Genomic DNA, 23311 nt, shown 5'->3' on the forward strand with positions numbered 1-23311 from the left:
CTACATGTTATTAACATTCATGTACAGTTCCTCTTGCGATGGCTGCGTGACTTCAGCGTGGTCTCCTCTTGTTTTATCCACCTTTGCATACAACTCCTCTATTGATGAAGGTGTTTTTGGTGCTTTGTTCACAGTTGCATACAACTCCTCAGTTGATGAAGGTGTCTTTGCTGCTTTGTTCACAGCTGCATACAGTTCTTCACAAGGCTTAGGCTCTGGCTTCAAGAAAACAAGGTTTTCTTCATCATGGTTTTCATCTTTTCTGATAAGACTATATTCGCTCGAATCGACATCGTGAGATATCTCACACTCTGCTTTGTTGAGAAGGTCTTCAGAAGGCACGATTTTTGCTGAACTCGAGCCAGAACAAGACATACTATTAGTTCTTCCAGAAGAAGACCCAGTCGCAGAAGGTAACCGGTCATGAATCTGTTCGTCGTCGTCATGAGTGGCATGCTTGATGCAATCGTATTTACTGTCCATGCATACATTGCTCGCTTGAGCGAAAACGTGGTCAGACCGTTCGCCAAAGTTCAGGGAATTATAATAGCTATCATCAAACAAGCACGCTCTAGGAGTGGACTTGAAGTCATCTTTCGTCATAATGTCCTTTCTATTATCAAGGTCTACATCCTTGTAATCACAATCTTCATACACGCTCGCCAGTTGATCTAGTGATGTTTCCTGCAAGCACTGGTATCCATGGTAATCCGATGAATTCACTGCGGTCATCGAAGCCGTGGTGGCACTGCCCATGTTACTGCCTACACTTGTAGAGGAGGAGGTGGGATCCACTCCGGCGATTCTAGAAGGACCGTTGCGTACCTCTTCAGTGTCCTGGTAGATATGATACGGGTCTTCTTGATGATCTGTGACGTCACCAAAGCTGTTTCCCGAACGACTGGGAATAGGTTGGCGCATCATGTCAGCGTCAATGCTGGAATAGTCCAATAAATCAACATCATTCGTCGTGGATGCATTCTGGGTCGCCGTGCTTACAGGATATATCTGCAACTGACCGTCTTCCGAGTAGTTATTTGCCTGATTAGGCTGCCGCGATGTCCTGCGTTGTCTGCGGAAATGAGATGAAAGACAACAGACACAAATTTGCAAGTTTTTGAAGAGTTCTTATCGTCGTAGTTTATAGTGAATGACAGACGTACATCTTGTCAAGCCAAATGCAAAAACAACAACAACAAACAAAAACAAAAAGAAATGCGCCTGCAATGCCGTTGTTTGGGATAATCAAGTCTGTTTTTTTATGTTCATATTTCTAAAACCATTTTCGAATTGAGAGAGACCTTCTTTTTCCTGAAGTACACAAACATTCAAGGTTTATCTACTTAGAAACACACATTATGCCTTAGATATTCATGATAATGTAGAGATCAATTATCATGACGTGATATATCATGTAGACATTGACTTAACTTTAAAGGGACTGTACAGTACTATTGAGGTGGGGATTCATGTTTTGAGCATTCCTACGTGAGATAATGAGAAACATCATATGAATTATATGAAAGAGCATGTCATTTTACGAAGGATTCAAAGTTTATTTGATGAAAATTGGTTTTCAAATGGTTAGTTATCCAAAAAAGTGATGATAATAATAAAAGGCGACAGGCCACGCTTTTATTAGGATCTCTTTGTTTCACCTTGTTTTTGGATATCTCAGCCATTTCAAAACCTATTTTCATCAAATAAACTTTTGATACCCCTTGAATTGCATGCTCTTTGACATGTCATAGAGTGGTTTCTGAGTATCTCGCAAAGGCTAAATTTTCACCTCGACTAGAACTGTACACACCCTTTAATGGACAGGGACTAAAGTATCATTGCAACGTAACTCTGCTCCCCCAACAGGCCGGTAAAGGAAATGGCCTTGTCGTTCACCAACAATCACCAACTACATCACTGCCACTGCAGCCCCTTAACCAAATGTAGCTATACCTGTTTGCTAAAAGGACAAAGACTCCAATCATGAAACTACACCTCCCTTAGATCATTGAAAAAAAATGAAACTTCTATATTAGGATGAATGGGACATTTTTGGTATATTTCTTTATGTCAATATCATCCAAGTCATATTCGAGAAGCATTTCAATATAACCATTTCAAAAGTGTATACTTTTCTCCTATAAATCAATGACGATAACAAACAATTGCAATACTGAATGATAAATTAGAAAAAAAAAAACACTTCAAGAAGGCACACCTCTTCTGCCGGCGGTTACGGCAAAGCAAGGACAGTACGACGAGGACTATGAGAACGACACTCACAAAGACTCCAAGAGCGAATGCTAACAATTTCATTCCAGGCCCTCGAGAATCTGCAACATGATTGGATGGACCAATGTTTTGTTGACAATTCTGAAAGTGATGCAGCCACATCTAAGTTGTTTCTTTTTTCTTGTTTAGAATCATGAGAAAAGTTATTCAGCTTCATTCTGTACAAATCATTTTACTGTAATCTAGCAATTATTTTCAGTTGCCTTAACTCTAACACTTCCCAAAAAATGCAATTTTCAGTAGGCAAATTGGAATGGATGCCAAGACAGGAGATATTGAGTGTACTTAAATCTGCCATTCAATGTAGAAAACGAAAAGAAAGAGAGAGAGAGAGAGAGAGGGAGAGACATCATGAACACAATGTAAACTTCAAAATGATGGTGATCGTTTACTGACTGATAATTAACAAGAAATTTATATAGGTTATGGTATTCATTTATTATGAACTCTTTCTTGGACATATGACTATCAGTCTATTATTGAATATTGTATAATTTTGTAATAATTACTATTTTTTAAATCTCATTTGTAGAGACATTGATTATGAGCTCCTTGTGGAGACATTTATTATCACAACAATTAATATCTTATAATAATGTTTGATTTGTTTAAGATTTATTGTGCTCTGATTTGATACATACATGGTACACGTGTATTTTGTTAAATAAAAGGTCCCATTGTTCTTTTTTTTCCCTTCCAAAACAAATACAGAAAGGTTATACATGAATAATTCAGATTTTGTAGAAAATGATAACCTCATTTAGCAATGAACTCATACTACTAAGTCAGCTTAGCAGTTTGCATGTGTCTGAGATTAAACCGAAGCGCCTTGTTTGAAAATACTTTTTTAATATGGTCCCATTTTTCTTTTTTTTTCCTTTCAAAAAGAATAGAAAAGTTATTCAAAAATAATTACATACATTTTGTGGAGAATGATAACCTCATTAAGTAATAAACTCACATTACTAACCCAGCTTAGCAGTTTGCCTGTGTCAGAGATTAATTCGAAGTGCCTCGTTTGAAAACACTAATTATAATTAATACTTTGGCTAAAATCTAATTCGATTTTAATGACAGTGAATGAAGTCCAAATGGCATCATGTATTTGTGTATATGAATAGATTTCTTTATTCATTTATGTTCTGCGCTCACAATCACCAATACTCTGAGTAAGACACCGACTTACGTTAAAACCCAATATCTCACAATGACGAGTGTTTATCAGACACTGTCTGAAATCTGAACTTTGATCCCTAGAATAATCCCTGGCGAAATTTCAAAGAATATTTTGAAAATCGAAAAAACAAGGTTTTGTTAAGCACATTATCGTATTTTTGAATACATGTACTATGATAATTGTTTGCTGATCTTTCGCATGTTTTTCACATTTCAACCTTTAATTTTTGTCAGTAGAGAGCAAGCGAATAGAAATATGCACGCAGGTGCTCCAAATGTAGTGCATGTTCTACACACAAATGTAAAAAATCTTGCACACAGATTATGTGTATTTTTCTTTCCAAAAGGTGTTAACTCTACTATTGACGGTAAAAAAAAAAGCACACTAGAATTTAATTTCACATGCTTTAAAGCCATTCATGCAATAAATGTACGTCCCATAATAGTACCCTACAATAGGATAAAGAAAACGGGCCTTGGAAAAAAAAAAAAAACAACTTTGCGTCTAAACTGATTTAAACAAAACATTTAGCGCTGCAATGTAAAACATATAAATGTTTCTCATCTTTTAAGAGGTCACTGCTAGTGTTGGACAGCTAAAACGAGTAAATTTCTATTGAAATGATCAGAGTGATGAAAAATTGATTCAGCACTTTTTTTGATTGGGGGGGGGGGGGTGGAGGAATTCTTATCCCATTAGTAACTCAACCGCCTGAAACCGCTCGTCAGATTACTCCTTAAAACGCCCGAAACCGTCCGTCCGCTATTTTATAGATGTTGTTGTTGTTATAGTTGTTGTTGTTTGCTACACTATTTTGATTGTTTTTATATAGAATATATAATTACGTATCTTGAAAGATGTCAAAGGTAAACAAAACTATGTCAGAATTATTTCTGTGACACACAAATCTCTTGGATGCGTCTTAAAATAGGCTTTGAAATAAACATAACTTATAATAGACAAAAATAAATATGCAGTAATCTACTTTTAATACCTAATGTAGAAATATTGCGGTACCTTCTAGCGAACAATCAGCGATTATGTACGGAATCTTCAGGTGCTAAACGGTTATATATATGTGCTTCTATGTGCATTGTTCCTTTCTACAATACGTATTTTATTCATAAGGAGGATGAAACTCACTCAAAGGAGACGTTGATTCCCTTGTCGTCAAATCTTGTGTGGACCCTCTCATGTCTGAGTACAGAGAAATTGTAAATCAGCATCAACTAAGACAGGTAATTACGTTACAGTCAGCTGGCAAAGTTAATCTTATTCCATAACCAATTTAATCCTCAACCAACAAAGTGTGTCCATACCATTATCGAGAAAAAAACAACACACAAACTACTCATGTATCTTTTTTTATATATATATGTCCTGTGTCAGGTTAATATTCATTGGTATCAACATAATACGATTCGCATGGTGTGTCAAGCAAATGGCGGAGACGTTGAGTCTTCAAGTTTAAATCATTTCATCGTTAACGACCTAATAAAATGCGTGCAAAATGTTTTCATATGCAAAAGAAATGTAAAATATATGTCATGATTATCAATTTTATATGTTTTCAGTGTCGTTCCGATTTTTATCGCTTCTAGAAACTCCCCCAAATATCACATTTTCGGAGGACCTCGTTGCAGTTTTTGCGAAAAAATACGTCATGTGACCAACACCCCTGAACCGATTGATGACGTATAAGCACGGAGTTGTGCTCAGTTAGCAGACGCCGCTCAGCACTAGCACTTAGATTACTAGCTTGGTACACGCGCGTACACGTTAGCTAGCCCGGCCAGGCCCGGGCCCGGGATGTGCGCTCCCATTCGACCCACTGAGTGTCGACATGTACGCATTGCACGTACATTATCACTAAGTTATAGTAGCTTGCACAAAATTATACCTGGTAGGCCTACCTCGAGCATAATGTCTTTCCCTATATGGGTAAACTTCGACATTGATGATGATGATGATGATGATGAAGACTGCAGCTCCGACGATAGCGGAGAAGAAGAGGAGGCCCATGAAGTTGAAGGGGAAGATGGGGAGGGAGAGGCAGCCCATGAACCAGAACGTTATCGTGGGGCTGCACCTTACCGATATGAGCCAGCTGCATCTCCCGCTGCCAGTGCAAGAGCGAATGAACATGGCACCAAGTCCGAGAATAGACCCCACGGAAACGATCGCCTGGGAAATACAGTGGTATGTGTGGTATGCCCCCATAGTTTAACGTTAGAAAGGACTGTATTCTACATGATTGACACTGTAAGTTGTAACTGTTTTCCTAGTAAGTAGCAGAAGAACAGACCCAGCTCGCTCACAAAGTGAGCGGCTACTCCGGCCGCCGCAAGCGGGAGCGTCCCGGCCGTGGCCTGGCCTGTCGGCCGGCGCTAACAAGTTAAACTAGTACTAGTAGTAGTAGTCTACTAGTCCTACTACTAGTAGTAGTACTAGTACCACTTGGTCTAGTAGACTAGTAAGTAGTAACAGTGGCAGAATCTTTGGTAGTAGTACAGAGGCTACACTCTAAACAATGTACATTTAGGGGGATTAGAGTATGTTACAGGGTGGGTCGTGGCAAAAAAAAAAAAAAAGAAAAAAAAAAGGCCTAACCAGTTTCCCATGGTAAGTTTCTGCAACAATTGTTATCAGTAATTTAGATGCGCTTAGAAAAACCATACCAAGAATGATCGTCAATTTTGGTCGAGTAGTTTTTGTTTTATGATACATATCATACTGTGGAAGGAAGACCCACCGCCGTGCTTACTACCGATAAACGCCACGGTGGGGCTGAATTCACGAGAAGGCCTAGGCGAGTCGCCGTAAATAGTAGTACAGAAACGCAGTGGTGGGTAAGTAAAATAGGCCCCATCGCAGTGCGCGTGCACCCTTGCATTTATAGCAAGCAAGGGTTGGTCCTAGGATTAGGGTTTAGGGTTAGATAGGGTTGTATTTATGGTTAAATTGGCCGTTAAATTAGTCGAGGGACATAGGAAGTCCTATTCGCCGCATTCACGAGTATTATACTGCGGAAGGATTAAGCCCCACCGCCGTGCTTCTACCCATGAACGCCACACGGTGGGGCTGGATTCACGAGTATAAACAGGCGAGTCGCCGTAGTATTAGTACAGTGTACAAACACGCAGTGGTGGGGCCTATTTCACGAGTTTGCCTACAAATCTATGTAAGCTTAGCGTTGTCCAAGTGCGAAATATCCTTTTCTCGCCACAGTCTTCATGGTCTTACAGTGAAAATAATGGATATTCAAGCATACCACAGTTGTAATCAGGGGCCTGTCTTATAAAGACTTGTGATAGAAATCAATCACAAGTTTTTTTTGTGTGCTGCAATGCAAGTTGCGATTGATTTGGGGACTTGTGATTGATTTGAAGGATTTATAAGACGGGGCCCTGTATTATTGGAAGTATTAGATCCGATACAATTCAATAAATATTCTTTTGTCCGAAGGCTTAGCCAATGACAATAGTGCAGCGCGGCGCTAGCTATGCGCTCGCTAGCTCGCTCCCCCGCCAGCGCTAGCCGCCGGCCGGTGCTATCGCTGCGCTGCGCTAGTCTTGCTAGCTCGCTGGCTATGGCTAGGCTGGTCGGACAATCGATATCGACGACTCCGATCTTTGACGTCATCACGATTTAGAAGTGATAGTGCGCCGCATGCGGCGAAAGTATAGAAAGTTTTCCCGAACCGAGGAAATTGCATCCATTGTGTTAACAAATATAGAACAAAATTCATACCAGTGAAAAACCCCGCACGACCACAGAATTACTTAGAATTTATTATATATATTACATATATATATATATATATTATTACATCATTAAGAAAAAAAAAATCTAAACCATTTTATTAGGTCTTTAAGATCCCAAAAAACTCACTGGCACACGTAATATATGCAACATATTTACATCCACGTGCAAGTATCTGCGTGAATAAATTATCGCATTGCTATTTGCTGTACGCACATATATGCATTTAAATAATTTTCAAACTCACTTAAAGAAGACGTTGGCTCTCCTGTCGTCAAATCTTGTGTGGACTGCCTTCTGCCTGTTAACATAAAGATTGTAAATCAACACCATAGAGTTAGATATGTTGAAGTCACATGATAAAAATTTGATTCAACATTTAGAATCCCTTCGACCAACAAAATGTATTTTTACCCTTTCCCAAATTAAAAGTTACTGATACAGTTTTTTATTTTCTTAAAGGCATAATTTACCAGTTGCAGATGAAACAAAAACCCAACATTAGTGCTTTAAAATAGTTCTAAAATGTGAGGTAGGGATAGAAACAACCACTGTAAAAATTTGAATCCGTATAATCGATGTTAAGTATTGTTGAATACACAAAATGTGAACAATAGTTATAATAAGAATGCTTCCAGACTAAACCGTATACAGTTATGGTTTATTGAGAAAAATGCCGATATCTCCTCATATTTTAGGCTTTATTGCAAAAATCTTACATGGTAAGATGTTTTGTGATACAACAGACCTACACATATGCATCAAATGTGATATCTTGAACATTTTTGAAATCACTGCTCCCAAAGGTAAACTGGACCTTTAATATTTGTTAGGTGTCAAAATTTGTTTTTTTTTTTTCAAGCTTACAGAAATTATGCATTTCATATTATGCTGTGTCAGGCAATGAAAGATTGACAGTTCACTTTGGCAAAAAATAGGCACACATAAATACAAAGATACAAAAGAAAGAAATCATATTATGGAACATCATTTCGCACATTGGACACCATTCATCAAATCGTCACATGTACACAAAATTCAAGACTTTAATATCCATCTGAACTTTAACGTAGAATCTGCTTATTGATTGCACACTAAAAAGTAATCACTTACTCTTAAATTATATTTGAATTTTTTAAAGTACAAACATGTGTTTCATTGAGGACACCAGTACGTTTGTAGTATGCTAAGTCGGTTTCAGTTCACGGAGAGTATCAATATCCATGTATATGTTGTTAAATGTTGTGTCCACCCATGAATTTCTATGTCTTTGTATGTGAAATGCTGTAATTTTGTAGTTTTTGTACAGACTTCTTGTCTTCACTCTGTTTTCGGTATATCTACTTTCATACCATGATGCGACATGTGGAACTGTTACATGAAATGGGAAAATGAACTCCTATGAGAACATTCAACATGGAAATAAAAGGCTAAGATTTTTGTACGTGTACAGTGCCGAAAAAAAACCCCAACTAAATAGTAACTAATGTGTTGTTACCAAGGCAATATGCTTTCCGCTACACTTGAAAAATATGTCTTGCACAATTTGACATTCTGTGTACCAGATGTCTTTTGAATCGCTAACAACCTGGAGAAACAGTTTGATCCGCAACATCTTCAACAGACTAACCGACATGTTGATAGTTCCCCTTTGTTTAGTGAGGATATAACAATGGAAATACTCTCGCCAAATCAAAATTGACAAAAAAGAAACAGTATTTGAAGTACATGTAACTCACTTGAAGCAAGCATGGTGCTTGTCTCATGGAATGTTGATACCTCTTGCGTAGACTGTCTCTCACCTGTTTAGGAGTGATAATAAAGATTAGTGACATTGGCAATGAACATAAGTACTAATGACCAGAACAATTTCTTTCCTATTGTGTAGTCATGCAAAATCTCAGTAGTGAAAAAATGAAAAATAACATTTAACTTTTGGGGACATTTTCCAATAGTTTGACATTTCTCAATAGCCTGGTTTTTTTTTTTTTTTAATTCTGCAAAGTCTGAATAAAAAATGATAATGATCAGTACGTTTCTATGTACAGTACAGGTTAATGGATGCATTTTTACATGAATGTATGTGTACGTGCGTGTGTGTGCCTGTGTGTCTGTGTGTGTCTGGTAACATTTGGGTTCACATTATTTGTGACCGTGCATCACATGACAAACAAAAAGTCGCACCCCTTAATTTTACACGAGGACTCAAAACAGGTGAAATGGGTCAAATAAGTCAATCTTAATTGAGTTTTTCATTTTTTCTGAAAGAGCTATCTTTCTTCTACATTATGCTTGAGTTTGGGATCACAACACGAATGGTAAAGTGTGTTTTCCGCATTTTTTCTACAACCCCTTTTTGGGCGAGAGTATCAGGTATGTATTAGAGGCCCCTTTTAATTTCTTGAAATCCTTTGTACACTCTTCACTTTCTAGTCTGATAAAGTGCACTCCCGTTACAACGAACACAGTTATAACGAAATTTCGTTATAAGCAAGTAAAACTTGTGGTCCCAAAATTATCGCCATTAAAGTCTATGGTAGAAAATTTGGTTATTACGAACACGGTTTATAGCGAAATTTTCGTTATAACGAAGTCTTTTCCGAGCGCCACTGACAAAGAAAAACAAAAGAAATGTGCTCCGTTATAACGAAATGCAGATCGCCTCCGAAAATACGTAGCGGAACAAGCATTTGTAGCGTCTCTGCATGGGCGAACGTTTCACATCACTGTGTGTTTGCTCCGTGTGCCCCGCACAGTATCCGAGGGGGCTTGCGTTATTGTAATACAATAACCTGAAATTAAACAAGGTTTGTTTTATTGTTCCGAAGGTTCATATAACAAAACACAGAGACTCTGACACACCTAAATGTCCGTTAGTTCGGAAATGAAATAGGGTTTGTTATTACGAACATTTTGGCGTTATTCCAAAGGTTCGTTAATCCGACAATGAAATGTGGTTCTTATTACGACTGTTTGTTAGTCCGAAAATGATAGGAATTCTAAACGTTCGTTAATCGGAACATTAAAAAAAAAAACGCTTCGTTAATCCAGAAGTGAAAAAGGTGCGTCCACTATTAAACAAAACTGAGTAATTGCAAACTTTATAATCGTCTTAAGATAACCGAACCTTCGAAATATCTAACCTTTCTCTTTTTTTCTTTTGATTTACAAACCTTCTTCAGAATATGAACCTTACTTCATTTTCGGATTAAAATACATTCGGAACAACGAACATTCAGAACAGTGAACCTTTCTCATTTTTCTTTTTTTTTCATTTACAAACCTTCGGAATGATGAAACTCATTTTATCTTCCGATCAACGAACCTTCGGAAAACGAAAAATATATTTATATCTAAATTATGAACTTTCGGAAAAACGAATCTTCGGAAGAGCGAAGCTTCAAATGAACAAACCTTCGGAATCCCGGGAATGGCGAAACTTAGGTATAAGGAGTCTTCGGGAGTAACGCACTATAGTAAGAAACGAATCTTTTGAATAGCGAACTGTAACAGAATCCTAAACCGTATTTTTCTATGCGACTTATTGTGTGACAATACAAACAACTTTATGCTCTCTTTTAAATGTAATATTCAAACGAAATTAAGAAGGTACCATCCTATTTCACATAGCTTTCCAGTGTATGATGAGTATTCAACAAACAGTATATGATATATGCGTGGTTTCCTTGTTTTCGCTTTATATTGTATGTGTTCGGTTATAACGACATGTCGTTATAACGAAAAAAAAACTGCCGGTCCCGAGCATTTCGTGCACTTTAACTGTAAAGGGATAATGCTACTACTTTGAAAGTTGCCATTGATATTGGACAGAATGTGTTAATAGAACATGCTCAATTTCAGCTTAATCCGATAATCCCGTCATTGTTGTTGCTCCGGCGTATAACAGTCTGTGTTTTGTCCCTTTCATTGCTGCCAGCTAGCGTGGCTTGGTGAAAGATTAAGCGCTTGAATAGACCCTTTACTTCAGAGTCTCTTTTCTCAGTTCACACTCTCCGAGAATGTGTGCTTTCTTTCCAGTATTTAGGTAGGTTAGGAGAGTCCATGCGAATTGAGTCGTACATCATTTTAAAGCTTAGAGTCTGCTCTTTCGGAATCTGCCCTTAACTAAAAATCCATGTCTGGCGACTTCTTGCTGGTTTTGTGGTGCAGGGTCATATTTGTAAATTCACTGTAGTACGAGCAAACGTATAAGCAGTGTCCGGAAATAACAAAACGGGAATAAAATCATTAAACAAAATAAGAAACAAACACCCACACACTAACGTACAAAGAAGGAAAACAATCCATTTTGTTCAAAAAAAAAAAAGCTTCAATTAAAAAAATACTCACTAAAGGTATTGACTGCAGTCTGTGTTGTCGATGTGCTAGTATTAACTGCGTACACCTCATCAGTGTCTACAAAATAGGAAATACAAAGATAGACATGTAAATATGTAGCAAGGTATCATAGGCAAATGCCGTTTCTTTATCAAATTAATTAAAGGTGTCGTTAAGACCACTTACTCAGTAATCACGACGACTAAGAAAAAAAAAATCAATTCAGTATTCGTTTCCTATAATACTTTCTGGTTTAGGAGTAGAGCGAAGACCGAATATATTGTTGATTTTATAGTATTAAAATTGAAGATAGGTAATGACGATCTATGCCACATTACTGGAGTATTGAGGTACACGGTTTCATCTGTTTGTTAGGGAAATCATAGCAACATTGGCAAGCATACATGAAGATAACATAAGAACATTAAGTCTCAAGATAACGTTATCATTCTTTGATATATTTTGCTGTGATGTCAAAGCCTACAGGTTAATAACTAAAGAAGGCATTTTCAGATGCGGTTACTCCGAAAGAGTTTATATACCACTCAAACACAACTTTAAATTTCTTAAGAATCGCTTTGGAAAATGATACTTTAAGTTTAGAATGTCTTGATGTCAACTGATTTATTTTTCAAAATGTGCTTTGCCGATTAGATTAAAAAATTGAAATAACAAACTAGGAAAATAAAAATTCCTATGAAAAGGAACCATGAAAGTATTCTGACCATTTTCCATTTTCGTTGAGCACATAAAACCAATGGTATCTCAAAGTATCCCAAATGCCAATGCCAATCATGTTATTGATCTATGTCAGTTCCAGTTTCTTGTTTTTATAATGATTTTGATGCACTTTTTTTTTAGCATATTGATTGGCGTCAATATTTCTGTCATTAGTGCAAACACCGTTTGCACTCAATTCTGTAAAGACTTCGCACACATACACATACACACACACACACACACACACACACACAGAGTCCAGGGGTTACTTTTCTATCTACTACAGACCATTTGTTTTATTTGCGACAGCTCGGCACGACGGGAATGGCGGATTCCATTGCGGGAAGTAAGTCGACCAACCAGGTAGTTCCTCACACTGCAACGTTGCGGAGCCATTGATGACGTAACCTTCGCCGCAGATGAGAGTCAGGCTTGACCCATATTTCATGCTATTTGAGTTCCATTGACCATTCGTCACAGGACCAGGGTAGTTACAATATCCTACAGATACTTAAAATAATAGAGGAAAGCAGAAAAGTCAATCAAAGTAATTATATAAATGCAATAATAAAAAAAAAAGGCTGTGCACATAATGAATGACCTAATATCGCCTACCAAAGGCCTGTTTACATTGCCTAGATACCACCATATGACGGCTGTGGAAGAGGTGGATCGATTATATTGATAAACAGGTAATATCAACCTGGATATTTTGAAATATATTTTGATCGTACCTCTCAAGACCATTGGTGTCATGGCATTTAACATCACAAAACGTGTGAAGATAAATGACCCTCCGTTACAAAACTCCAGGTTTTGTTGCCCCTTCGGGGGTATGTAGATTTTTTTTTTCCATAATTCTGCGAGGTGCACGTTGAAAATGAGCTTACAATTCTGACAGTCATCTTTAAAGCAGTGAGCCGAAGATAACATTTTTGATGCAGTGAGTAACCTTGTGTTTTGATAAATTTAGCATAATCCCACAATCCCAGTGGTCATTATCGAGTTTATTAATATCATTTCCATTCAACACAGGATAGGTAATGTGCCTTTCTGTATGTTTTCATAACAGTGTTTGCGGGAACCTTCCATCATTGAGGGCTATTTCAAAGCTCAAAATAGGATCCCCTTTCAAAATGCAATTATGACAATTTATCTGGGGACATTAATTTTCTTCGGATTTTGCATGCTCACTTTTGTCTATTGTGCTTTCTGTTCTTATCATTGTATGAAATAATATTGCGTGTTTCTTAATCTTTTATACTCATACTCACTGTTGAATGAATAATGAAGGCGTTCTTCGGATATAGGTTGTGCCTGGCTGGGACATGTCCAGTTGTTGGAAAAACTTCCATCAGAAATCAAATCGGCATACGGTTTTGATTCCAAACATACGCAAAACCCACGATGTATGACAGCCACATCATTGTTTCTCGGTTCCCTCCTGCAGGCAGATATACATTCCTCATCGGATTTAAATGCAGACGCATAGCCGAGCAGAATCGAAAGAGCTTGTTGGTTACCTTGATAGCATCCGAGAAATCCAGGCTCTAAGAACAAACAGAATGTGAAAGCGGAGACGGCTACCTGGACAACATCTTTTTATTTGTTTGTTTGTTTTGTCTTTTTGCTATCAGAATTTGTATTAGACCGGTCACAGTTTTATTGCCTAATATTCTGAAGTTTTACCGAGGAACCCTTATTCCGGTGTATCGTTAATAAAAAAAAAAAGAATAATTCAAAAGTCCATTGACCAGAGAGCGAAATAAAGCTCGTAATAACGGGGGTCTTTATTGGGCACCTTTTCTTCTTTTTTTTTTCATTTCGGATGAAAAATCAAAGCTTCGGAATAACGAACATCACCCACCATCCAGGCCAACCCCTGTTCCGCAAATTGCCCCCAACAAAAATGAGAGATCCTTTAAATAGCAAGTAATACAAAATAAGATGCGTCGTTCTTTAGATATTAGTTTGATAGAAATAATGAAATAGCCTATACCTGGTTATGCTGCTACTACGATGTGTTCTTTCAAACTCCATAAATTATTCAATTATGTAGTCGGTGTAAACAATTTCCTGCACATTTACAATATTATTTAAATGCAGAGGGTTGTTACTGGTTAATGCACACCATAATAATCATATAAATATGATTCATACTTCAATTTCTAGAGGCATCGGAATTTTATACCACCTGAGAAACTTGGTTTCTCAGAAATCTTTGCTTATATTGTATAATCCTTTGATATTACCTTATATTACGTATTATTGTGTGGGGAAATTGTGGTACAACTAAAACTAACTCAATATTACTTTTACAAAAACGAGCTAGGGGGTTGATTACAAACTCCCACTGCTTATCTCCCTCTGACCCGTTGTTTTCTCAATTAAAAACATTGAAGATTAATGAGATTCATACTTTTCAAACGGGAATTTCTATGCACAAATACACGTTCAAACAACTTCCCTCGGTGTTCAATGATTTCCTAATTCCTAATTTCAATATTCATTCTTACCCAACTCGCCGTTCATATGATTATCATTTGAAAACCCAAGAATTGTTTTAGCACAAAAATACATAAAACATCATAGCCCCGATGTTTGGAATTTTTTACCCCTTGATCTTAAACAATGTAGATCTATCCATTTATTTAAAACGACAGCTTAAAGGTACTAGCCCACATTTGCAAACCCACGAAAATCAAAACTGCATAAAACAGGTCCAACATGACTTCAAGTACAAGTTATAACAGTAACATACCTCACCTGTTGCTCTTTGTCTATACCATTCGATAAAAGAGAGAAAATCATCGTTTTAAAATCAATTTTCAAACCGGGTCAACCCGACCCAAAATCGAATTGCGAGCGCGGGCTAGCTACGTACATTAACTTACACATGTATCGCTTGCATGTAGTGCGCGCGTAGACCGGAGCTAGCGAGCGTTTTTATACGCATGCATACGGTGCATTTTCATTTATTTTTATGAAAGTAATGGACTAATAAAAAAATTGGAACGAAATTTTGCACAGGTGTTACTGCAATCATACCCAAACTCCATGCTAACTATGAGACCAATTGCTGCAGGTTTACAAATGTGGGCTAATACCTTTAAAGATATGTCGTTAACTCAATATGTATCTGAATGTTAGAGAATGGTTTTATTTATCTGTTTTATTTTGTTTCACTTCCATAGTTAAGCTCCGAACTGATCGCATATACACAACAAACATGAACATTAACACATATTCACAACTCATTTCCACGAAAACACCTCACATCTTGCACAATGCACAATGCACCGCTGCACTTTTTTCCCTCATTTTTCCCTCCCTTTCTCCCTCCTTATCGCCACTCAGTGAGTGGTGACTTATGTGTTATATTTTTATAATGTTGTATTGTTTAGACAATCATTTCTGAGGCCATTGTCCTCGTCAAGCGCCTGCTTATGACGATGGTCTCCTGAATTCTGTACATCAAGAATTGCCTAATTTGTCTTTGAGCGAGAGATATACTGTAACTTATGTTTCCATAAATGTTTGCACAAAATAGTTTATTTTCATTTTGAATTGTATCAGGAGAAAAACAGTTGGATATTTGAATTAATCATTTATTTGCTTTAATTGTCAGATTCAATTCATACTGTGCTCAATTTGTTTGTCCAATTGACTTTGTACTTCATTTATGTATGAAAAAGAAATTGAGAAATAAAATCAGAATCAGAATCAGAATAATTATGAATAAGACATGTGTACATGTTTATATGCATGTCCATTGACAAAAAAAAAAATAAATAAAACACGTGATGCTTTCACTGGAAGATAGAACATGTTTAATTGATAATTTTGCACAGAACGCTTGAGGCACCCTTTAAAGAAGAAATTCATAGGAAATAATATCATATAAATTGACTGTTTTCCATCATTTAATGTTATTTTGATTAATTTCTGACATAAATCATGCAATAAAGTTGTCTCTGCTTTGACTATAAGAATCTTTATTTTTATCAAATTTGAGCACTGGAAGAAGTTCGATGCGGCTACGAAAAGTGCCAAATCTGTGACGTCACCACGTGTGTATGCTACCCAGTCGGATTTACGTATCTAAAGGCAAACTGTGTGCACTTTTCAGGAAATTGGTGTGTAATTTGTTGTCAATCTAGAATAAATCGTCCGCCAAAACTATTCACGTCGTGAAATTGTTTGTTTGTGTTCATTGCAATCATATTTTACACCCATGAATTTACGGAAAAGTTTCAAAAGCACAAAACCTATCATCAGCTCAAGATTCACGATTGCCGTGATCAGCTGTTCCTTCGTACAACCACAATTTGCTGTTATTATGGACACAACAAATCGATCATTGTGGGGGAATTGCGTATAGCTGACGTAATCTCACATACTCATGAAGGATGATAACTAAGTCAAAGAGCTGTAATTGATTGGAAATCATTTTTACACCCATAAATTTACGGAAATACGACGTTTGAAAAGCACAAAACCTACCGTAATCAGCTCGAGATTCGCGATTGCCGTGATCAGGTGTACGCACAACAGTACCAGCAGAATCGGCAGTGAAGAGGTATTCCTTGATGCCGTGATTTCAGCTTGATTCTTCTTCGAAATGGCACGTTGAAGGTTTGTTAGATAAATGTGACCTTCTTTTTTGTCTTGTGTGTTGGTTCAAATTCTAATTTCTACCTGAAATTGCTAAAAAAAAAACAAAAAAAAAAAACAGTCTAACAAAGCGGGAAACTGCAACATTTCCGTGCTGAGCAGCAGTCACGATATACGTGTTGCATGCACCGCTGCTGCAGCGATCCCCATAGTTTAAAGGGATAGTACAGTATTGGTGGAGATGAGAATTGGGCTTAAAACTTTTTGCGAGATGCCAAGAAAACACTTATGATATAGTACAGAGAATACCATTTTAAGAGGAATTCAAAGTTTATTTGATGAAAATCGGGTTTGGAATGACTGAAACATCCAAAAACAAAGTAAAACAAAGCGACCGTAATAAAGTGTGGGTCCCACACTTCATTAGAATCGCTCTTTTTTGGATATCTCAGCCATTTCAAAACCAATTTTCATCAAATAAACGTTGAATTCCTCATAGAATTACATGCTCTGTCATATTTCATAAGAGGTTTCTCATTATCTCGCCAAAAAATGTTAGAAACCTGAAATTAGGTCTCAACCACAACTGTACGATCCCTTTAACACGTAGGTTGCTTGTAAAGAAGGGGGTCCTCGGCGCAGTTGACCAATCGTGAACACGTATTTCGATCAAAAAAACAAAACGAGCAACAAGGCTGTTTACGCGTCTGGGAGACAATTTGCATAAACGTACGCATGTTTCAGACGAATTTATGAATGAAAGTGAGTAGCATGACATCATGTCATGACCATATTTGGAATAAGCAGAGGTAGAGCTTTCTGTAGTTACCAAATGTGTCAGGGTTCAACGCAGAATATCTAAGACACGATCGCCAAAAGAACAGTCATTTTCGCCGTAAGGCGAAAATGACTGTTCTTTTGGCGAATTGGTCTTTAGACGTAAGATTTTGGCCAACATTTGAGATTGACATCCTACTTTTCTCTTCAAAATTCCACATTTTGTAGGTTGTATTTCGAAATGTTGTTGATATCAGTCAGAAACTAGAAAATTTCCCCTACAACGTGATACCAAAATGTCAATTTGGTACCTGAGGTAGGTCATTTTTTTTTTTTTTTACCTTTTTCGGGCTGTAGCGCGAAATCACATTTGCCGAGAAGTTACTGGGTTTTGCCAGAGCGGGTCTCATATAGCCGTCTGGCAAATCAGCTCATACACATTAGGTGACGTCGCTCAAATCCGATGTTTCTTGTAGCGAACGGAGCTACGTGGTCATGGAAATTAGGTGTTTTTTTCAATCTCAAAAACAGTTTTGGGGTAAAGTTACATCGTCTAAAAGATATCCAGTTTTGTTAACTAGCTTCTTAGCTTTCCGTAGATATCAAACTTGTCATATTTCTAAATTCTTTATAAATTTCTGCTTTAAACCTTGCTTTCTCCTTTTTCTATGAAAATGCACCTCCTCTGTTTATCAAATCATTCACTAGGTTAAGATGGTTCAATTCACAAGATATAAGTATGACTGTCTCATTTTAAAGATTAGATTTTAGACTTTTATACTACATGTAGAAAAGTGAAAATTCATCCTGGCCTACCTTTTTTTTTTTTTTTTTGTCCGCTATGCATACTTATAATGTACTAGCAAATTTCACCCTCATCACGAACCGCCCTATTTTGCAACACCTTTTATTTTTTACCTTCTTTTCTTGCGTCAATTTTGGTTTCGAGTTTTCACTGATCGGAACAGGTAATTGTATTCATTGCTGTTGCTGCTAAACTTCATATTGCATTGATTAAGGGCTCACCTCGGCATTTCACTCTGACAGCCATGTTGGAGGAACACTCAGCCGTTGGGCAATCCCGTAAACGCTGATACCTGTATGAATCTGTGCATTGATGACGTATTTTTTTTTTTTAATTGATCAACTGTCCGGTCAAGTCATTAATCATGAAGCAAAACTTCGACACAATGACATGTGGAAAAAAAACACTTTATAGATATGTTAAATATTTCTTCAAGATTCTTCAAACCAAAAAGAGAAAAAAAGAATAGAAGCACAAATCATACAAAATGCAACAATTTATCTGTCCATTGCCAATATTTATTAAATCTGTCCTGATGTGCAAAATGATTATCTTTTGAACTTTAACCTGCTTTCTATTCCCTTCATCATTTCGGAATCCTAGATTTAGAAAAAACAATACGTAAATCATGTAGACCTAATCATATCTCTTCGGTTTGGTTTTGTTTTTTCCTCCATTTGACAGGAAATAAAACATTCCGCATAATTTGCCCTTGTCCTTGGGTAACTGTTTCTGTAAAATCGATGTTCTTTGCTGTACTAGCAAGATCTGAAGGATTTTCTTCATTTAGAGGCTTTTGTCAAACCAGGTTTCGAATAATCATTTGAAACTGTCATTCTATTTGTATTGACCTTCTTTTATAATTTATGTCGTCGATCATTGCTTCGGTTATTCTGATTTGTTTATTAGGTTTGTTGGTTTCTGGTTTCTTTTAAATTGTATGATTGTATATCATGTTCCTTCAAATAGACACATAACATAGCATTTACCTTGAGATGAACATGATACGCGTTGAGTTCTGGTTCGTGTTGCCAAACTTGGCGTAGGCTCAAGCGAATACCCGTCTGCCGCTGGGTAGCCTAGTTCTCCACACACCAATTCGGCAGCTTTTGCGGTAAATCCGTCATAACAGACATAGCTGCCTGACTCCAGGACCACTAAGCCCTCCAGAGGAGAGGCCCCGTTAACCAGTTGCACATAGGGCATTTCTTGGAAGTGAATATTACAAATATGTTAATATGCATTGGTGTGGAACGCTCATCGTACTTTCATGTGCAGTAAATTTTTAGCATTTTGTTCCAAATCGGTGTTGAAAAGAGAATCGGAACTTACAGCAGTATGCATTTCTTAGCAATGAAATCAGTTTCCTTGCATTGCTATGCTAAACGAGATAATCTACCTAGTTTTCAGATGCACTCTAAGAAATAAAAAAAAAAGTAAAGATATACCTCAGTCGATTTCCAACTGAACAAAAAACTTTGGCAACCTCCCGTCAGAATTAACGATATCATATAGCCAAAATAACACCAAAGCATCACACCAAAATTATAGCGTCATATTGACATTGACATTGACAAATACATCATCATTCTCCAGTAATTTTGGTATTCACTTATATCGCCTCGGATTTCCCAGTGGACGGGGGTGTCATAATTCATGAACATATCTCATACAGGTGGTGGAAGTGTGAAAAGTGATATTTTCCTTATAAAAATCATCGAGAGGAAATTGAATTTTTCTAACCATTGTTTCTCTCTTTGTCTCTTATTTCTCCAAGAAAAGAAAACATGTCCGCATTCCAAATTTTCCAATATTATATATTGGGGATTTCGCTTTGATTTAATTTGAGAAAAGATACGAAGACGTTCTGAAGGTCAAAATGATATAGCACCACTGTCATCGCGATGTCATGAGATTTACCAAAAAAAAAAAAGAAACCGACAAAACCCCAAACAAAAAATTAACATAAAAACGTTAACCCTCCTGGACTCACCCAGAGCAGGCAATGTATATCTGACAATCATTCGCACCGCACATCTCTATACGTATTGCCGGACGAGTTGCAAAAAACCCGTATTTGAACAGTGGAAATGTATTGTATTACTGACTTCGGTGATGCTCTTTGTACTAAAGTATATTCATATACATTATATCTTAGGAAGAATGATGATGAATCACCTCAACTACAAGATCACAATCAACATTTAGTGCATATGGGGAAGAGGCTTGACTGTTTTCACGTTAGGTCTTTAAAAGTGTTGCGCGATAAAGAGAAAGATGGTAGTCATTTTTTCGCATTGTCACTTTTAATATACCGACTCTCATTTTTGCCAAATGAGTGGTGTTCGTTGCCCGAAGTGAAAAAAAAAAACCTCCAAAGTTCTTATTTCCCCACTATGAAGGCATAGTTATGATAAAAGAAAAACAAACAAAACCTGCCAACTCACAAAATGTACCTTCCAAATAGGAAGAAAAATCTGAAAGCATAATATTGTATAACAAGCGATTAAATACTTACCATCGTAACACATCACAGTCATCTTGAAATTCACAGGGTATATATATATACCGTATAGTTAGCTTCGTCTTATGGCTCAGCGATAAAACGGACGAAGACGGGGAACCGCTTAAAACAAGAGTGCTGAACGTTTTGTTTGCTACTTCATCTAATATTTGGAATCTCAGCACTCTGTTATTGAGAGACTCAATTTCAGTGAGAATTCGCCTTCCAGTAGGTGCATGTACAACCCAACCATCGCCGTTGGTGACGCAGTCTTTGGTACACCACAAATCACGCTCTACAGGTCGTTCCATACAGGTCAGAGATAGATCTGTGAGATAACAAGAGGACGGAGTGCGTTTTATGTCACATTGCGTCAGAAAACAAATAGTCTCATAATTTCATATTACAAAGTTGGAGTTGGAGTTGGAGTTGGAGAGTGGAATAACCTCATTCAGTAATTTGTGTGTTCCCTGACAGTTCCAGATGAACATTATTTCCCTGTCTTATTTGTTTTTGAATATTCATTTTTCATTCGAGAGGGTTGTAAAGGTACAGACAGCCAGTCAATTAACCCGCTAAATTTTAGGTTAATCACATAAACATTCACTATCAAAACCACATTGAGTTTTGATTTACACAAAGTAAATGATGACGCAATGCACATTGATGAACGCGTAAATTATTTGGAGTTTCTTTTCGGAAAACAAACGTTTTATGTTGCTTTTCCTCTATAAGCATTGTAAACTTTTGTCAGTTTTGAGATATAGAGTCATATATTATGACACATATTGTACTAAGTAAGCTACAGTAAATGGGGCGACAATTAAACTCTTAGAAATCCCTGCTTTTTTACGAAAATCAAGAATTTATGTCAGAAATGCATGTGCAGATTTCATATCACGAAAGCATTAGGTAACCATCGTTATCATAATCGATATCAAGAAATCGTCCTAACAGGTGTAAGGAGAGTTTGTGAATATACCACTTATTGCCACAAAAGACGTGCAACGATTTATGCACATTAGAACATGGCAGTACTTGTAACGACCGTAATAATGATGTTGAGAATACTGGGTGGACAATGATAAGAAAGAAAAAAAAAAAATACGTACAATTTTCAGCTGCCAAAGCGAGAGACGGATAGCTATAGATGAAACTAGCAAATAGCAATGCTAGGGCCGCCATTTTTCATTTGGCTTTCGGAACTGCAGCAGTCGCCAACCAACTGTTTAGAAACCAAGTCCCAGCAATATGCAAGATATCTCTGAGAGCAAGAAGCCAGACAAAAGTTCTTCCAATAAAAAGCATACGCCGAGTCCTGTCTTTTTTACGGATTGATAAAAGCTGTATGAACCACCTTTTGAGCTGTTATGGAATGGACGATCACACGGAACATGGGGGGGGGGGGAGGGGAGGTGTGACTCATTGCTTGTGCTTTCGTATACATTATACAGAAATTTCCTCGAAGCAGATTTGCATAAAGGCCCACTTAGGGCTGTCAGTCATTCCTTGAATGCGTGTGAAATACATCGCCATTTCTCAACAAATATTCGACTACTTCAATTTTAGTTTCATATCCGTGTACAAAAATTGGCTTTAAGAACAATGGCAGGGTAGTCCTTAAGGTGCCCCAAGAGTAGCCACCTATCCTCCATATTTTCATTACAGTAAACTGATATCGTTTTGGGTTTGCCGTAGTAGTTGGATGAGAATCACTTCATTGCTGTGATATTGATGAAAATCAGTACATCTTTTTTTTTTTTTTGAGTAGTGATTAATGGATGAGCAAACTCTGCCTTACCAGGCTGATGCTTACACTTTGCCTTTGATAATTGAGGTTGGCATTAGGCATTACATCTACGACTAATTGTTATGTCAACGCAGCACAATTATTAATATAATATTCAAGTATGAAAGTCTGTTAAAAATATTTTGTTTGGACATCTTATGTTATTTTCCTGTCCAGTCTTCGGTAATTGTTACGTTCTGTTGTAAATGTATTATTGATTGATTTTACAAAAGTCCACACCCGTTAATGTGTTTTGCCATTTCAGTGAATGAGGCTGTGTATTACACTTATCTGTTACACTTCCCCTTCCTGTAGGACACATTGACATTGCATACTTCTGAAAAAGCTACTGATGAGTGTGTTTATTTGTAATTGCAGAATTGCATAACTGATTCTAAACTTGTTAGATAAACACTCACTTGAATATCACCACTTTGGTCTCTGAATTACTAAGTATGATGAAACTGATCAACTGTCATTTATGTTTATAAAGTCTATAGTCAGGTGATAGTTTTTGTTTGTTTGTTTTTTCAC

The 23311-nt window shown here is 37.1% G+C and overlaps 1 protein-coding gene across 1 annotated transcript; it reads right to left on the reverse strand.

Moving 5' to 3' along the window:
* LOC140227040 (uncharacterized) lies at positions 1-21025 on the reverse strand. The gene is made up of 11 exons (XM_072307471.1): positions 21004-21025; positions 19475-19693; positions 18707-18787; positions 13564-13839; positions 12578-12799; positions 11582-11647; positions 8971-9033; positions 7479-7532; positions 4613-4666; positions 2219-2333; positions 1-1072 (listed from the first exon to the last, which is right to left on the reverse strand). Exons 1-11 carry the CDS (start codon positions 21023-21025, stop codon positions 1-3), a joined length of 2244 nt encoding a protein of 747 aa, XP_072163572.1.
* Positions 21026-23311: the final 2286 nt, after the last annotated feature.

Source organism: Diadema setosum, chromosome 4 (genome assembly GCF_964275005.1).
Source record: "Diadema setosum chromosome 4, eeDiaSeto1, whole genome shotgun sequence".
NCBI lineage: Eukaryota > Metazoa > Echinodermata > Echinoidea > Diadematoida > Diadematidae > Diadema > Diadema setosum.